Genomic DNA, 18,782 nt, shown 5'->3' with positions numbered 1-18,782 from the left:
ACCATTTCCATCCCCTCCTCATTTCTGTGCAATGCATTGTGTAGAATAATGGTTCTCAAATTTTGGTCCTCCAGATATTCTGGTCTTTAGTTCCCAGAAGTCCTGACTGTTGGCCAAGCTGGCTGAGGCTTTTGGGATATTTCATCCCCCACGACTGAAAATGTTGAAGACTCAAACATCTGGAGGACCAAAGTTTGGGAATCAATGGTGTAGAATAACCTCTGTACCATATTCTGCCAAGCAAGATGTTCACACATCCTGCAAAAGAACATGAAAAGGTTTTGTCAGTAGGGACTGCAGCCAGTCAGCCTTTGGAATGAGACAGACATGCTAGGAGTTATTGTTCATTAACTTAAAATGAACCAGAAAAGAACTGGGGGCAAGGGATGATCTTGGATTCCTGCAATGTCACAATCACACTCCATACAACAATTGCACAGTCACAGTCCATGATACTATGTGGCTGTGGATGGAAGGGAGATTGTATTTGCCCTCATGGGAACATAGTAAACTTGAGCCCCCTAGGGCTTGGTTGTAGGAATCAGAGCTCCAGAATAAATAAAACATAAATAATAAATACAGGCAATTTGGCTATCTGTCACCATTACAGGTAACCATATTTCTTGTATTTTGTTATTTTTTGGAGTTATTTCTCTCTCTCTCTCTCTCTCTCTCTCTCTCTCTCTCTCCAACAGAGATATAACGAAGCAAGAAAAGTTATTTCACTAATGTAACAAGTCACATTTCCTATTTACTTTTATATTTTTATTTAAAGGGCTTTTTAAAGCAGCAATCTGAAAATAATTTTTCAAGCTTCATGCCACTCTCTCTCTTTTTAAAGCATTAAGTGTTATAGATACAAAGGCAATGCATTTTACACAAGATCATGCCACACTCAATAATTATAACAAGGATGACCGTATAAAAAAGTATATGGGGAAACAAAAACAGCAAGAGCAAAAAGAAAGCATTAACAGGTTTTATATGACTGAATTTTGTTTAATATATAGAAGGATTATAAAAACACAAAAGAATAATATAATCACCACTTTGTTCATTTCATCAAGTCTCTTACAAGTCAAGTCCTATATCTCTTATCAGTTCTAAGCCTTATCTGCCAATGGAGCAATTAAAAGTAATTACAAAGTAATTGTAATGTGTACACTGTAATGTGTGATGCTAAGAGCAGATTCTTTAACAATGTGTAGCACTGAACCATTTTTAAAACACTACAGCAAGTAATGGGAAACTTCCTAGACTCCTTGCATCTTCAAAACCAATGTCTGCAATATTTTTGCTGCCCTCCCCTCCCTTGTCGCACTTAAAGAAAGAAAGGGAGCTGCCTCAAATAAGAAGAGTCCATTGAGCAATTTGGGGCACATGGGCATCATGTGGCCCTTAGGACTTTTTATGACCAGTGAACCCCCTAAAGCTCTTCCAACCCCACTTTTGGAAATTGCCCAAAATTGGTCAAAGCCATTCCTGGAGCATGTAATTTTTGCAGCAGATCCATTGTTTGATCCAGGCCAGGTTTGTGAGAATGTCTTGGATAACCTGTTGATTGAGCCACTTCAGGTTTTCTGTTGTGTGTCTAGGAATGCTAGAACTGTTGGCTAGTGGCCTTGGATGGGGAAGAAGCAACAGAACAACATGGCTTGTGATTTTTAAGTATTTGAGAAGGTAACATTATTAATTCTGAGAGCTCTGGGCCTCTAAATGCAATAGAAGAGTAGGTCAGTGGTTCTCAAATGGTGAGGCAGGACCACCAGTGGAACACAAGAGTTGCTCAAGGGAGACACAAGACTTGGATGCCTTGATGCCTCCTCCTCTTCCCAAACTTTTTTATGTATGAAATTTACACATGCATTGAATTAAATATTGAATTTGCTTAAATAAAACATTGTTTTAATTTGAACTCCTTCTTCTCCCACACAATGTAACAGGATATGTACCTCTGGTGGGATGGTAACAGTGTTCTGTTCAGTCATGCTGGCCACGTGATCATGAAGATGTCATTGACAATGGAGTTTATCACACGTGAAATTGGAACTCCATTCCAAAGCCATTCCGAAGGGAAGGAGAAGCACAGTCAATTCGAATCCAAGGCAATTCACGTGATTGTCACACGTGAAGAACGAAATTGTGTTCATTCCTGAGGCAAAGCAGAGCGAGTGCACATTAAATTATCACACCAGCACATACCATGTGGATTCGGCTATTCGAATTGGCACCCATGCGCATGCTCAGTGGGGGTCTGAACACATCGTGAACCTTTGCACGTCTGGGGTGAAGAAGGGGGCCACTTCCTGGTTCCAGTTTCAAGTGAATGCTAGCCTCACATGAATTATAGCTTTACGTTTCTTCTTCCCTTTCTATTTTATTCTAATTTTTTACTCTATTTCCTCTATTTCAACAATTTAGCAATGCCCATAACTCCCGCCATGTGTATACATACAGCCACATCCAAACATGTCCTCAGTGTCACCCTTCCCTATAAGCCTCTCTGGATTCCTCCGAATGTCTCCTGTGTCCTCAGTGTCACCCTTCCCTATAAGCCTCTCTGGATTCCTCCGAATGTCTCCTGTGTCCTCAGTGTCAGCCTTCCCTCCATGCCTCCCTGGATTCCTCTGAATATCTCCTGTGTACTAGTGTCACCCTTTCCTCCATGCCTCCCTGGATTCCTCTGAATGTCTCCTGTGTCCTCAGTGTCAGCCTTCCCTCCATGCCTCCCTGGATTCCTCTGAATGTCTCCTGTGTCCTCAGTGTCAGCCTTCCCTCCATGCCTCCCTGGATTCCTCTGAATGTCTTCTGTGTCTTCAGTGTCAGCCTTCCCTCCATGCATCCCCTGTTTCCTCCAACGTGTCCTCTCTGTCAGTTCCCCATCCCTCCTGCAACATCCAAATGTGTCCTCCGTTCTTAAAGGAGTACAGGAAGCAAATGGGGCAAAATTGCAGCGCTGCATCATGAGAAATTTGCTACCTTGGAGGTTTGCGGGGTTGTACAGGAACAGAAGCAAAGTTGCATTCCACACCAGACCAATTCAGATTGAAATCGAAATGAGCTTGGAAACAATTTTTCTGAGTTTGTTTGTTACCGAATTCACAAAAATCAAGAGTCACTTTGGATTGACTTTGGATCCTGCTCGGAATGACCCCCCCCCCCCATAGAAAGCAATCACGTGTGATAATCACGTTATAACGTGAATTCGCATGGTTGGACCCGGAGTGGCTTCAGATTGGAGTTGCAAAAACCGTTGTGTGATATCGTCCAGTGCTGGTCCCTTGGCTTAGTAATGGAGATCAGCACCACCCCCTACGTTTGGAAACAACTTGACAATCACATCAAAGAGGAAACGTTTATTTTTTAAAAAAATATAAAATAGCAAAATCAAGGCTTGCTTTTTTGGAATTGCAATGGTTTTTTGGAATATTTTCAACCTGTACATGGTTGAATCCATGGATAAGGAACCTGTGGTTATGAAGGGCCGGCTGTATTTCTCATTTTATTATTGGTTATTCATTGGCTGACTTTCTGGGGTGTGAAGGCTTCCAGGATGGGAGCATAGAGGACCAAAACAGCCTCCTCCTTGTTGCCATGCAGTCGGCAAGCTAAAACCTTTTTATTCAGAATAGCTATTAAAAAAGTGTTTAAATAAAAAGCTAGCAGGTGCTGTACTGCTTTAATTTTACTGCTTTAAAGAGGTTTTATCTTTTTAAATTGTACTTTATTTTTTAATGTTTAACATGTTTTGATACTGTAATAGTTTAAGTCTATTTTAATACTCACTTTTTGAATGTTTTTAATTGTATTATTCTTTTAAATTGTGAGCCACTTTGAGTCCCAATTTGGGCAGGGAGAAGTGGGATATAAATGATGATGATGTGCCCTTCCTCTTGCCATTTTCAGAAGCATTGCAAAACAAAACAGGGGTATTTGGGGTAATATGAGGTTCTGGTGTGAGTTTGGAGGTATCTGTACATGTTTCCACATATGGGGGTGGCTTTCTCTATTATTTTAGAGCATAAATTGGCCAAAAACCTACCATATTTTTATGTCTAGTGTTGGGAGGCTTTTAGGAACTGATGGGGGAATTCAGGGGCCACCAAAGTAGGGTCTGGGGCCACATGCAGTCCATGTGTCACAACATGCACACCCCTGCTCTAGACTGTAGAACCTTCAATGGGTTGATCCAGTGGAACATCAAGACGTTGCTTTATTCTGAGTCAGACCATGGTCAGTTTTGGTTGGTGGCAGGAGCAGCTCTCTGGATTGTCTGACAGGAATCTCTTCCAAATTGTCTTGGATATTGCCGTGGATTAAATATGGTGGATTGACTAGGGAATTTCCCACATACAAAACATGTTTTCTGCCACTGAATTAGACAGCATGAAAGTTCAAGGTAATTCTTCCAGGAAGGATGTTGGGACACCTCTTCCCTTTGATAGGAAAATAATTTATGCATGTATGCTTGGGATCTATAGCTGACAGAACTCTCTTCAGCACTCATGTCCACAAACACCTGGCACCAGAATTGAATGGCAGTTCAGATATGGCTGTTTCTCACTGTCTGTATCTGTAAAGGTGGCAATTAAGGAAGCTTGATGTTTGCAGATTCAAGTGACATTCTGGGTCAGTAGGGCTAGAAACAATCTTTTGTTATACACTGAGAAGTGTCAGGAGCTAGTGAGAGAGTGAGTCACTAAGGAGAGAATGAAGCAAGAGAAACAGAAGAACTGGCCTGAGAGAGGTGCTATGCATCACATGGCTGATTAACACATGTGATATTGTCTTTGGGTTCACCCATGCACAAGGCAATCTGGTCATACAACAGAGCTTTCCTATGGATTATCTTGTTTGTCTTTCTCTGGTTGTGCCAATTTGCCTCATGCATATCAGATGACTGAAAGAGCAAAAATGATTATACAAATGATGGCTGAAGGCATGGAGGCATTGGGAGGATGAGGGTGGATGTCTCCTTGGGAGTGCTTCCCTTGCTATTTTTGTTGTTAATTACCATACCCTCCAATTATCTCACTCTAGCAAATACAGTTCTTAGGAACTGATGACAGAATGGCACAAAACTTGAAATGTTTCCTATAGAATGCTTTTTCAAAAACAACCTTAAAAGTTACTAGAAAACATTGTCCTTAACCAAACATTCCCTCAGTGTAGCATAAATATCGATATGTGGACAATGATTACAGCAGTACTGAGACCCTTGAAGGACTCCAATGGATCTCAGTCCTGATATGAACATTTTGTAACATGTTATGGGGAGATAGTCAGACACTTCTCCGATCCTGCCTGATTGCATAAAATAGCCATGCAGGTCAGCTTCAGGAGTTTTACAAAAAGTTCAGGGGGGAGTGCTTTGGACAGTGCAGATTCAGGAAAGGAATATCAACCCCCAAAGCACCTGAAAAAGGACATCCATGTGCATACATATGCCAATCCCTAACAGAAGTCTGACCAATACAGTCAGCCCTCCATATGCACAGATTATGTATCCACAGAGTCAATCATCCCTGGATTGAAAATATGCACCCTACCAAATAACAACAACAACAACACCCAAAAAGTAAACCTTGATTTTTGCTATTCTATATAAGAGACAGCATTTTATCTCAACATTTTATATAATGGGACTTGAGCATTCGCTGATTTTAGTATCCATGGGGGGGGGGGGGGGGTCCTTAACCAAATCCCAGTAGAGACTAAGGGCCCACTGTAATTTTAAAAAATTATGTTCCTACTTGTCTTGCTTTGAAAATGTAACTTTGTTACACCCTCACTACAATAAAAAGTACTGTGTTAGAGGCAATGTTATTACATACTTGTAATGTCTTAACATCCAAACTTTGGCCCTCTAGACAATAGACAGTGGTGTAGAATGATGGGAGTTGCAGTCATAGTACAACAACATCGGGGGGGGGGGCACAAGCGGCCCACTAATTTTATTAATCAGAAATGTGGGTAAGAGCCAGCTCTTACCAAGACTGTCCCCCTTCATTAAATTCGCTTCCTCCATAGAGTGAGAAATATTAGGGAAAAGATCACCAACTGATGCCAGTAGGAAATTCCTTCCCACATTCCTAGCTGTAGCATCCTGTGTGGTTTTTGCCTTCTGGTTTATCTTACCTAAGAATCAAAATGAGAATTGTTTCTGAATTTTGGAACCTTGTATTATTCCTCAGCAAAACTTTTTGTAGCTGCTTGAGGAATCCTCCTCTCTACTGAATTCAAAACAACTCAAATTTATCTTGATGCAATCTTGGAGCTTCTTGCAAATGGCCATTAAACTGATAGACTCCCTTGCTCACTCTTCACCTCTTGCAACTGCCAGTGCATTGGCATGATTATTTCCCTCTGCCCACCCACTCCTCTGCTTGGTTCCTTTTTAATTTTACAGCTTCCTAGGCTCAGTGCTAAGAAATCAATAAGTAATTTGGATCCCAGCAACTGCAAAGGAAAACAAAGTTATTTTTTGCACTTTTAGTAAATATTTTGAAGCCAGATTTATCTAGGAAAACAGGTGCTCAGTTGGTGCATTAGCCCAGCTATCAATATCAAATTATTAATTGCATAGAATCCTACACAGATATAATTTTAAAAGGCAAAACAAATATGATTTTAATAGGGATAAAAACCTTGAATCAACCTGCTCATTAATATTTGTGATAAGAAGTGAATTAATATTTGTGATAAGAAGTGAATGGTGGCATGGAGGTGTGTGGGGTATATACTGGTTTTATACTGGTGTTTATAGTGAAAATAGGAAAAAGGAATATCAACAATCTAAGATATGCTGAGGACAGCATACTACTAGCTGAAAACATCACAGACTTGGAACAACTACTAAGGAAGATCAAGGAGGAAAGTGCAAAGGCAGGCTTATTGTTGAACATAAAGAAAACAAACATAATGACCACAGACAATTTACACAGACAATGAGGAAATAGAAATAGTAAAAGAATTTTCATACCTGGGATCAAATATTGATCAGAGTGGGGACTGCAATCAAGAAATCATACGAAGACTAAGTATGGGGAGGGCAGCTATGAGAGAACTAGAAAATATCCTAAAATGTAAAGGCATACAACTGAGCACAAAAGTTAGACTCATACAATCCATTGTATTCCCTATTACCATGTATGGATGTGAGAGCTGGATAGTTAAGAAAGCAGATAGGAAGAGAATTAACTCATTTGGGATGTGGTGCTGGAGAATAGTGCTGAAGTTACCATGGACAGCCAAGAAGTCAAACAAATGGGTCTTAGAGCAGATCAAACCAGAAATCTCTCTGGAAGCCAAGATGACTAGACTGAAGCTGTCGTGTTTTGGCCACATCATGAGGAGGCACAAATCACTGGAAAAAACAGTAATACTAGGAAAGGTGGAGGGAAGCAGAAAGAAAGGAAGGCCACATGCTAGATGGATGGACTCTATTAAGGAGGTCATGGGCATGAATTTGCAGGACCTAAGCAGAGCAGTGGAGCCTAGGGAGTCTTGGAAATGTCTCATCTACAAGATCGCCATCAGCTGAGAAGAAACTTTTCTGGAACATAGCCACATAGTCCAAAAAACCCACAAAAACTACAGTTGAGATTGACTCAAGGGTGGATAACAACAACTCTGAAAGGGCAACTTCAAGACCGCTGTCTTGTTTTTCTGTGGTTCTTGATCCTTAGGCCAGACTTGGAATGGACAACCTTTCAAACAGAAGATACTTTCCAAAAGAATCCTGTCCTCTGACCATCTTTCAAATGGAGGACTTTCAATTGCAAAGTAGAGATATGTAAGAAGTACATTCTTGTGGAGCATTCATTCTTTGTGGTCCTTTCTAGCTCTCTTCTTCACTTTCTTGTGCATCATAGCTGACCAGACAAGTGAGAAGTGATGTTTCCTCTCCTTCTCTGTCTATTCCACTTCTCCCACAAGGCAAATCATCCATGATGGCACCCTTCTCCTCTCTGAACAGGAATGGCACAAAGCTGTTAATGAACGCCTAGCAAATTGAGCACTCTGTTGGTAAATCAAGGCAGCATATGCAGACTTCTCTGTTTTGCACAATTCCTTCCAACAACTAATGGAAGGGGTGGTGATTTATATGAGGCTGCCCATATGATGAAAGAATATAATATATATTGCTTCAGGATGTTACTTAGGCTGCATCTACATTGCAGAATTGATGCAGTTTGACATTGCATTAACTGTGATGGCTCAACGCTATTCTGAATTCTGGGATTTGTAGTTTTGTGGGATATTTAGCCCTCTCTACAAATCCCAGGCTTCCATAGGAAGGAGCCATGGCAGTTTCAAAATGCATTAATTCTGTCTTAAAGAAGTGAATCTTAAAGTCTCTTGTTGTGAAATTCATTTTTGCCATGAGCTCCCTTAGGTGGCTTTAAGCTAGCCAATGCCTTGATGCCAGCCAGCTCCCAACCCCAAAAATAAGAAGATAATTATAGAGGTGGGTGTCAGTTTGGAGTTGTATTCCTGGACTCATAAACTGACACTGAGGTAATGTGGGGGGTCAATTCTACCAGGAAATCATTAGAGATCAAGGGAATGTGTTCCAGTGAAGCTGAAGTAGCCACAGAGCTAGTGATTTTTACTCAACTTACCACCAAATTTAAAGTGGTTTAAAACATAAAATACCAGAACCTGTCTTTTCCAGGCTAGATAAATGTGCAGATGCTTTCTAGAAGGAACAGTAGAAGCAGCAACTGCTGATCCCAGGGTGGCTCAGCTGGACTGAGCTGCCATTAGAGGACAGTTCCTCTTCAGAGGAGTGCCAAGGCAGAGAGCAATTGGTGACAACTATGTTCTTCTGTGCCCTCTCCAGCAAGCTTCCCAGATGGAAAAAGCACATCAAGACAGAGATAGGCAGTACATCCTGGTCTGCCTCCTCCAACAGGCATATGAAACGAAGAAACCAGGCTCTAGTTGCTCACTTCCCACCCCTATAAGCATGTGAATCGTCTTTCAGTCACATCAAAACTCCAAAATTGCAGATTCTTCTTCCCCCTCATATCCCCTTCTAAACAGGCAAAGGAAATCCCTTCCTCCAAGTGATGACAATATTCTAATTTCTTCCTCCCCCTTATTCTTCCCATTCTAAGCATGGAATGGAAATCTCTCCCTTCCAGCAGCACCAAGGCTGTCATTGCTCTCTCCCTCTCCCCCTCTCCTGCAACCTATATATATATATATATATATATATATATATATATATTAAAAGTCTAGTTATCTTTTCTTTACACTCAAAACATCACACCATGGAGATTATCGCACTGCGTTCTGAGAACGTTCCTATCATGACGTGATGAGAACGTTCCTGGAACAGATATTACTGCATTAGTAAACTAGAACGTGATCAGAACGTGATCAGAACTGCATTTTACCGCACAGCGATTCCTGAAACCATTCCGAGAACATATTCCACCAAGGCCGCCTCCGTCTCCTGATTGGCTGAAAGAATGACAGGCAGGGAGGCAGGAAAGCAAGCAGGCGAGCGACTGCAGTGAGGGAAGGGGTGTGTGTGAGAGAGAGAGGGGGGAAAGGAGGAGGGAGGGAAGGGAGGGAAGAAGGAGGGATCGGGAGGAAGGCAGGGAGAAAGAGAAATGAGGAGAGATGAGCCTTGCAAGTTACATCCCAAACCTCCTTTGCAAGGCTGGGAAGAAGGAGGAGCTCCATGCAGGTCTCTTCAAGCCGAAGAAAAGCAAGTTGCCAGGGAGGGGACTGGGCCAAGGGCAGAGCCCCGGCAGCCATAGCAGCTCTTTAAACCGGTTAGAAAAGAAGAGTCCTCTGCTGTCATCCCAATTCCCCATTTTGGCTGCTTGTCAGCCTTTTGCCTCCTGTGTGTGTGCGCATGTAATGTGTGCCTTCATAGAATCATAGAATCATAGAGTTGGAAGAGACCACAAGGGCCATCCAGTCCAACCCCATTCTGCCATGCAGGAAATCACAATCAAAGCATCCCCAACAGATGGCCATCCAGCCTCTGCTTAAAGACCTCCAAGGAAGGAGACTCCACTACACTCTGAGGAAAGAGTGTGTTCCACTGTCGAACAGCCCTTACTCTCAGGAAGTTCCTCCTAATATTGAAGTGGGATCTCTTTTCCTGGAGCTTGCATCCATTGCTCCGGGTCCTAGTCTCTGGAGCAGCAGAAAACAAGCTTGCTCCCTCATCAATGTGACATCCCTTCAAATATTTAAACAGGGCTATCATATCACCTCTTAATCTTCTCTTCTCCAGGCTAAACATCCCCAGCTCCTTAAGTCGTTCCTTGTAGGGCATGGTTTCCAGACCTTTCACCATTTTAGTCGCCCTCCTTTGGACACGCTCCTTTTTGAATTGTGGTGCCCAGAACTGGACACAATATTCCAGGTGGGGCCTGTGAGCTTCCCTCCCCGCTTTAATTCTTGTCTGGCTCTTTGCTATGGAATTCTGGGAGTTGTTTGCTTGCTTTTGTGTGTTGCTCCAAACAGAGGAGCTTTTGTGGGTTCCTTCCTGGAGGGAAGGAGGAGAAGGTCCTGGGCATCCCTGCCATCCTTGCCTCCTGCAGGCTGCCAGCACAGGAGCCCCGCTGGACATGACACTAGAGGCCCCCGCAGAAGCAGCCAGACCCTCTCCCTCTTGCTCTCTGCTCTGGCCCCCCTGTTTCCCTCTCTCTTTCTCTCTCTTTCCCTTCTTTCCTCTTCTCTCACTTGTCCCAACTTTCCTCCCTTCCCTCCCTCCTTCTTTCCCCCCTCACACACACACACCTTCCCTCACTGCAGTCGCTCGCCTGCCTGCCTCCCTCCCTGCCTGTCATTCTTTCAGCCAATCAGGAGACGGAGGAATGAGAGAACGGATTTGAGAACAGATAAGAATATTGCACACACCTCTGTTGAAACGTTCTCATCACGTTTCAGCTCTCTGGGAACACATTCATATCTGTACCCTCCTGGAACACATTTGGAACACATTTAAGTGTTCTGAGAACCCGATTGGAACACATACGTGCGGTATACTCAAATGCGTTCCGTTCTCATCACGTGATGAGAACGGTCTCAGAACGCAGTGCGATAATTTCCCATAACTCCAAACAGCATTGCTGTTCATCCCACCTTTCTCATTCTCTTGCCTCAACTGTACAGTCTGCCCTCCATATCCACGGAGTCTGTATCCACAGATTCAACTATCTATGGTTTGAAAATATTTTTTGAAAATAAATTCCAAAAAATGAACTATGGTTTTACCATTTTATATAAGGGACACCATTTTACTACCCCACTGTATATAATGGGATTTGAGCATCCACAGATCTTGTTATCCACAGGGGGTCCTGGAGCCAAACCCTGGCAGATACAGTGTGCTCGCATCCTACGCAGGCTTGCCATATGTGGACTCAAGGTCACACGAATGGCAAAGCCCCATAGAATGAATGTGCGGGAGTGTGTGGGAGCCTGTCCCATTCATACAAATGGGACTTGAGGTCCTGCATTTTTTGCCTTACGCTGGGGGGGGGGGGGGGTCCGGAATGGATCCCTGCATATGGCAAGGGCCCATTACACATTATTTGTGAGACTTCCATATATGTATTTATTTATTTATTGAGAAACATTGTAAATTTGAAATGTCAGAAATTGGGGCAATGCAAATTGAGACTCCCCTACGTTACACCTATGTACTTTGCATGGGGTTTTGTGAAACACTAAGCAAGATGATCCATAATATACATATATGTATATGCATCTAAATTTACAAAAGCTGCCATGTTTTATTTCATTTTTATTTTCAGGAAGACGTTCTCTTTTTCTCTTTTAGTCTAGGCTGATTATTCTAATTTTTAGGGATGGGGCCATAGGTTCTTAGTAAAAGTTGTGGACTCTGTCCCCAGAAAAAATGCACTTAAATAAAATTTCCAAAGGGAAAGGGAAAGAAATAGAAGAGGAAGGATCATTTTTGTTCCCAACTGAGGGACCAGAGAGTAAGAATGCCTACTTTAGGTCTAGGCAATGTGAACATGCATGCAATTCTTCAGAAGTCAATCCTCCCTCAGGAAACAATCTTATTATATACTAGAAAAGTGCATCCAACATAATGGCCACAGTAATGACATACCCATGAAAGGGACCAATTTCTGTATGTCACTATGCATCTCAACACTTGGTGCTGCTTAGTTGCAGGAAATGCTAGTCTAAAAAAGAAGTGAGCAACTATGACCTTCTAGATGTTTTGGCCTCTAACTCCCATTGCAAGGGACTATAGGAGTTGCTGGGCAAAAATGTCTGGAGGACCACAATTGTCCACCCCCGGTCTACTGGGACCTTGGCTTGTTTCAGTAAAAAGAATGTGTCCTTGAGGCCTGATGATGTGACATTTTAATACAAGGAATTATGGAATTTAGAACAGGTCCCCTTCCAAGTCTTATAATGTCAAATAAAACGATGTGGATATCACTTAGCAGCAAAGGTAGTGCATGAAGCAGACTATGGGATCTGACACAAAAACCTGAGAGACTTGAGTCTATATATGCAGTGGCAAGAGTTAACAGTAGATTCACAGATTCTTCCTAAGTTCCCTCTCTCTCATTCTCATTCTCTCTCCTACCTTCTACCTATATGCTCCTTTGTTTTACAGGTCTAATAATCCATGAAGGACCCTCAGTGTATCGGATTTTTAAAAGGTGGCAAGCAGTCAATCAACAGTGGAAAGTGCTGAACTATGACAAAACAAAGGACCTGGAGGATCAAAAAACAGGGACCCGGACCAACCAACGAACCTCCTCCCAAACCAACCATTCCTCTTCCACGGGTGGTACAACTAGCAACTCTGTCCCAGGTGATAGTGTGGTCCGAGGAACAAGTCACACCACAGGCACCTTGTCTGACCACCACTGTGCTTATACCATCTTGCATATACTCAGCCATCTGAGGCCTCATGAACAGAGAAACCACTCTAGCACAAACAGAGAGCTTGTCATGAGAGTCACGACGGTCTGAACGAAGGAATTCAGGAGGCCTTATTGCAACATGGAGTGGGAGAGGAACTCTTCAAGTGGGGTGGGGGGAGGCAGCGTGGTATGCCTTACACCCTCTGCCCCATAATCCACCCTCACCCACCCCTGGTCCTCTGCAGCTGCACAAGAGGCCCTTGGCCAGCAAAGGAAGGCAGAGGCAGAGCTGCGCACACATGCTGAAAAGAGGTTTCACAGTTTGTCTAGTTACCAGAAAGTATGACAAAACAAGTGCAATACAGACTACCAGAGCTTGAACTAGGGCAAAAAGGCTTGTTGGGGGGGGGGAGGGGTCAGGGAAGTACAGCTGTTCTTATTTGAAGCATTTTACAGAAACACACACATACACATACAAGCCTACAGAAATATCAAAAAGAGAAAGAAAGAAAGAAAGAAAGAAAGAAAGAAAGAAGGAAACAGTGTATTTTTCAAACTGTATTAACCAGGGGTTCAAGTATTTGAATGCATAAATTATCCTGTGGCCCTATGTTATTTTGTGCAGCCACAGGATGTTTGAGCTGAAAAGGCAGTCAGTTTATTGCTAATGTTATTTTATACAAGTAAAGACTCTTCCTAGGTTTTTTTACACATAAAATACATACAAATCTGCCCTCCTCAGACATGACTATTTTAGAGCTTTTTGAGGGTGTGCTATGGGGAGGGGGACACTTTTGTTTGAGACGCAAACATTTCTACCAATGTCCAAAGCACAAGCCGCACTGGGAGATGATTTATGCCATTCATCACTGAAAGGTACAGCCTCTTGATTTTTTTTCTTAGCAGACACTATTTGTTTTGCAGGTTTGGGGAAATGAGATTGTCTCCTATTGAATTTCTTGCTGGGCCTTTCCCTTTCATTCTGGTTCTGTAATTTGTCACAGACTCATGCAAGTTGATTGGTTTTAACATTTGTTTGTGTGTCTCACTACTCCACAGTTCACAAGTAGCTGTATTTTGCTAAAGCAGGAGTGGGTTAAGTCAAGTTTCAGAGACGTTATTGGACTGCGCCTCCCAGCATTCTTCACCACTGGCTATGCTGGTCACAGAGCTATTGGGAGCTGCAAAACAACATATATGTCAACCCTTGCATTCCCTTGGCTCCCACATTAAGTTGCCTAGCTAAGAGCTTTTTACAGAGATTAGAAGGGAGCCTTAAGTGTCATTCACACAGTGGATTTTAGCTCTAATCTGGAAAGGGGCAACTTATGGCCTTCTAGATGTTGTTGGTTACAAAACCCATCATGTTTTGCCATGTGCAGTGTCACTGGACAGCCACAAATGGCTTGCCTCTGCTCTAATCCTATGCATACCTTCCAGGCAGTAATGCATACTGAATGTAGTGGGTCTTATTTCTTAGTAAACGTGCATAGGAGTGCATAGTAAATCTGATTTAACTTTTCTTGTCTCCCCTTACAAGGGACTCAAGGACTGCTTTTTTGATTTGGATCAGAAATTGCTAAGTAAGACCTCTTACCACACTACCACTGCCAAGATTTTTTGGAAGAAGCCATCATCACTACACTGATATAAATGATATTGGTCTGTAGTGTATGCCCTGGATGTTACATAAATACATCTTTTTTTCTGCTGGTACTTTCACAAGTACCACTAAAAATTACAGTATTTCCAAGCCAAAGTGCTTTAAATTATAGTGGACTGGTAATATATGACATCTGGTGACCATGCCATATAATATATGACATGCTCACCAGATCTGTGTGTGCTGAAGGAAACTATGGATGCTTTGACTAGTTTTAGACTGGGACTCGCTACATCCTAGAGCACTATGTAAAAACCTGTTTGAACCATGTTGTGATGAATCAAAACCTGGACATGAAAACTTGCTATATAATTAATTTGATGATATGGAGCTCACATATTCCCTTAGTAGGAAGTCCCTTGTGGCCCTGACTTGCTTGGTTCCACACATGGGGGATGATATCTTTAAACAGTATCATTTCCACACTGAGTTCTTTCATGGAAATACTGCAGCAGCATCCAAACCTGACCTCAAGCTGTCAACCTGGTCATAGAATCATACAGGGGCATACCCTCCAACATTTCACAGATGAAAGTCCGGACACTTATGGCCAAGTGACATCAGAGTGTCATTCATATGGCAAAAGTTGCTAATGAGGCAAGACACAGAGACTAGGAGAGGGTGCAGCAGTTTGCTTTTGCCTGAGCCTTTAGGGAAGATTCTGCCCTCTCCTCTCCCTCCTGCTGGGTTGAGTGCAAATTACTTTTTCACTTTGAACTCAGTTTGCAGCAACTGAAGTAAGCTGAGGACAAAGACAGAAAGTGAGAGGATGTGAGCAAAACTAGGACATTTTAAAAGCAAATGAAGAAACTGGACAACAGAAAATTAATCAGGACTGTCTGCCAAATTGGGACAGTTGGAGAGTATCTTCCTGCTTAAAGTAGGAAATCATGAGCTGGCCATCCATTTCCAGCAGATGACTGTCCTGCCTGCAGTTTAGCCAGAACCATTGTGATATCTCTGAAATATATGGGCAGCATGTTTTTGGAACATACTGGGGCCATGGTCTTTCATAATTATTAACATAATTGACACCTCATTTGTCATGGGAAGGATGCTGGGCAGTATTTTTTAAAAATAGTATTCAAGGGTATGTCCAGCCTACTATCGTTGAAACTATTTGCTTCAGAACTGGAAAATCAAAATGTGTTTGCTTCTTGACTGTGCCTTTTCCACTTGGAATTCACTCCTCACCCTGCTCATTATACTGTGACAAATTGCTGCAAATTGCAGCTCCTACTAGAGTTGTCACTTCTTTCAGACATTTTAAACTTGTATATGCTTAATTGACTAATTCATTAACAATGTGAATAATGACCTTCTTCATTGTTTAGCTGCTACATAAGGTCCCTTTCACACTACACGATTATAGCACTATGATTCCACTTTAACTACCATGGCTGCTTCCTATGGGATCCTGAGATTTGTAGTTTGGTCAGAGGCACCAGAGGAGGCCTCTGGATGAGAATGCTAATGGCTCCGCCCTGAACTGCACATCCCAGGATTCCATTGGATGCAACCATAGCAGTTAAAGTGGAATCATAATGCTATAGCTGCATAGTGTGAGAGGCCCCCCAAGTCTTCACAAGTAAGATGCCCTCTTCAATTCTAACCATGTGGTTGCACACATGAACTGCAAGTACAGTCCTAACTAGGTGCACACTGGTGTCAGTGGCCTACTTCCAGTGCTACTGCCAATGAGTGTAAACCAACAGAACCAATGGAAATTTGTTAAACATTTATTAAGTCCAATTTGATAAATGCACTCGGGTGTATGCATTTATCATCCTCAGAACAAAGGTGTAGCTACAGAGGTCCCCATATTATAGGTGCTACTCTGAGCTCAACCTCCCCCCTCCCATTTTTGTCAGATGAATTATCATGTGAAAAGTAGTGAAGTCCTCCTTTTTTCTTTTTCTTTTTTCTTTTTTGTTTGTGGCATGGCCTGAAACTAGTGCAGGGTTGTACTGTGGACAGAGAACTGCTCGAATGCTACCAAGCTTAGAAGAGCAAGCACAGCCTCTCTAAAATAAATAAAATCATTGTGTTCCAAAGTGGGTGTCTAAAAATACCCTGCATAAGGCCTACCTTTCTGCTCATGAGCAAAGCAGGGCCACTACTAGGAGATCCAGCATGGTTCCAGAGCTGTTGAGCTTGCAGCCTGTTAGTAGCAATGCTAACTGAAGGATTCTATGATTTGTAGTCCAAAAAAACCAAACACTCAGCCAGTTTTTGCAAACTCTAGAGATGAGAATATGGTCAGGTCTCAATTATTCATGGATATTCATGAATAATAAGTGTAATAATTATTCATGGATACTACACTTAGAAAAAAAATGAAATACACAAGTATAGGATAGTTGACACCTGGCTAGACAGCAGAACATATGAAAGGAATCTAGGAGTCTAAGGGGATGTTCCCATTAGGTGAAACCCCGCGTTCTGAATCGAATCCAAGGAGTGGTGTTCCTATTAGGATCCGATTTAAACCTAGAACGGTTCTAGAGCAACCCGCAATCGTCCCCACTACAAATCGAATCGTAGAGCGGTTTAAAATTTTGAATCGATTTTTCGTCATTTAACGCGCGTTAAAAAAGACGAAGGGTCTGACCTTCGTTTTTCCCTTGATTCGAGTTAGGAACCGGAGCATTTAAATAGGAACGACAACCTTTGAAATCGGGTTAGATGGATGGGAGGAGCCGAGTGCGATGGGGCTGGCCTTGGGGGAGTTGCCCTTTCTGTCCCCATCCGTCATGGCTGTCGCCATTTTTGCTTCCCTCACCCCTTTGTCCGCTGTGGTCTTTCAATAAGAGATAAGGATTATTTTTATTTTTTATTTTAATGGTTTACAGGCGCTTAATATCTTCAGCGCTTTAAGCGCCTGAAGTCCCGGCTGCTCAAGCGCCTGCATCTGCCGGTGGATTGCAACCTCCCCTCTGTGTGGGGAGAGCCCATTTCTAACGGAGGAGAGGCAGGAAGGGAAGGCTCCTCTCGAAGAGGCATTCCCTGCCCGCTTGGGCTCTGATCTCGCCCAGACGGGAAGGGAAGGCTCCTCGCGAGGAGGCATCTGATCTCGCCCAGGCAAGGAAGGGCTCTGATCAATGGGGGGGGGGGGATAGAGCCTTTCTCCCTCCATTTCTCAAATGGAATCTGCCTTCTCCTCCAACCCTGGAAAGAGAATCTTTGGGAAGAGTGCTCCCTCCCTGCTTTTCCAGCAGCCTCCCCCATTGATCTCTGTGCTCTCTGAAGGGATTCTCCCTGGCTGTCTTGGGAGACATGAAGAGGGGATGCTGTCATGCAAAACCTATCCCATAGTTCCTCTGGAAAGAGCTTGGGTTTCCTAAATTCGCTTTCCTAAATTCGCTAAATTCACAAACAGTCAATGAAATGGAAACGATGCCAAAAGATAAATCGCTTCCAAATATTCCGGATTAATGTTACGTCATTCTGACATACTATTGATTGACAGCTCCAAATAAGGTATGGAGGAGAAGAATCGCTTTATTTAAACACCGATTTCATGCCAAGTAGGAACGCTTGCAGGTAAAAACTTCAATTTAAAAAACCAGATGGGAACGAAGAATAAAAGCGATTCGGAACGCGGGATAAGACCAGGGTTATTTTGAATTGGATCTATTAAAAACGTTATATTTTAAATCGTTTCAAATCTTAAGTGGGAACATCCCCAAAGTAGATCTCAAGCTGAACATGAGTCAACAGTGTGATGCAACAGCTAAAAAAGCCAATGCAATTCTAGGCTGCATCAGTAGGAGTATAATAATAGCAACAGGAAGTAATAGTGCCACTCTATTCTGCTATGTCCAGCTTCAATCACTACAATTCAAGAGGGATATTGACAAGCTGCAGCATGTCCAGAGGAGAGTAACCAAAATAATGAAAGGTCTGGGAACCATGGCATGTTTTAGGAAGCTGAGGATGTTTGGCCTGTGAAAGAGAAGGCTAAGAGGTGACATGATATCTATGTTTAAATATTTGAAAGTATGTCATATTGAAGAAAGAGCAAACTTATTTTCTGCTGCTTCAGAGACTAGGGAGTTTATCACACATGAGGAATTTCTCTTAATTTCGAATGAAAAGAAAGTGGGGCCAGAACGCATTCATGTAAAGTTGCTAGTTTAGCGAAATTACGTGAATGCTCATTGCATTCAAACTGGCTCCCCATTGCCCCAAAATAGCATGCCATTGCCTGAATTTGCATGTGGCAGTCTATCACGCAA

At 42.6% G+C, this 18,782-nt stretch overlaps 1 protein-coding gene across 2 annotated transcripts in view; it reads left to right on the top strand.

The window, feature by feature from the left end:
* LOC149314004 (E3 ubiquitin-protein ligase MARCHF4-like) overlaps positions 1 to 15,751 on the top strand; it is a 180,396-nt gene extending 164,645 nt beyond the window's left edge. For both annotated transcript variants that reach the window (XM_089520345.1, XM_089520344.1), the window contains exon 4: positions 12,629 to 15,751. In XM_089520345.1, coding sequence (XP_089376471.1) covers positions 12,629 to 12,990 — 362 coding nt within the window. In that variant the 3' untranslated portion in view covers positions 12,991 to 15,751. The remainder of the gene's footprint in view (positions 1 to 12,628) is intronic.
* Positions 15,752 to 18,782: the final 3,031 nt, after the last annotated feature.

Source organism: Sceloporus occidentalis, unplaced genomic scaffold, assembly GCF_023333645.1.
Source record: "Sceloporus occidentalis isolate IW3139 unplaced genomic scaffold, rSceOcc1.0.p SCAF_4, whole genome shotgun sequence".
In the NCBI taxonomy this organism is placed as follows: domain Eukaryota; kingdom Metazoa; phylum Chordata; class Lepidosauria; order Squamata; family Phrynosomatidae; genus Sceloporus; species Sceloporus occidentalis.
This window is presented reverse-complemented; position numbering and strand designations above follow the sequence as displayed.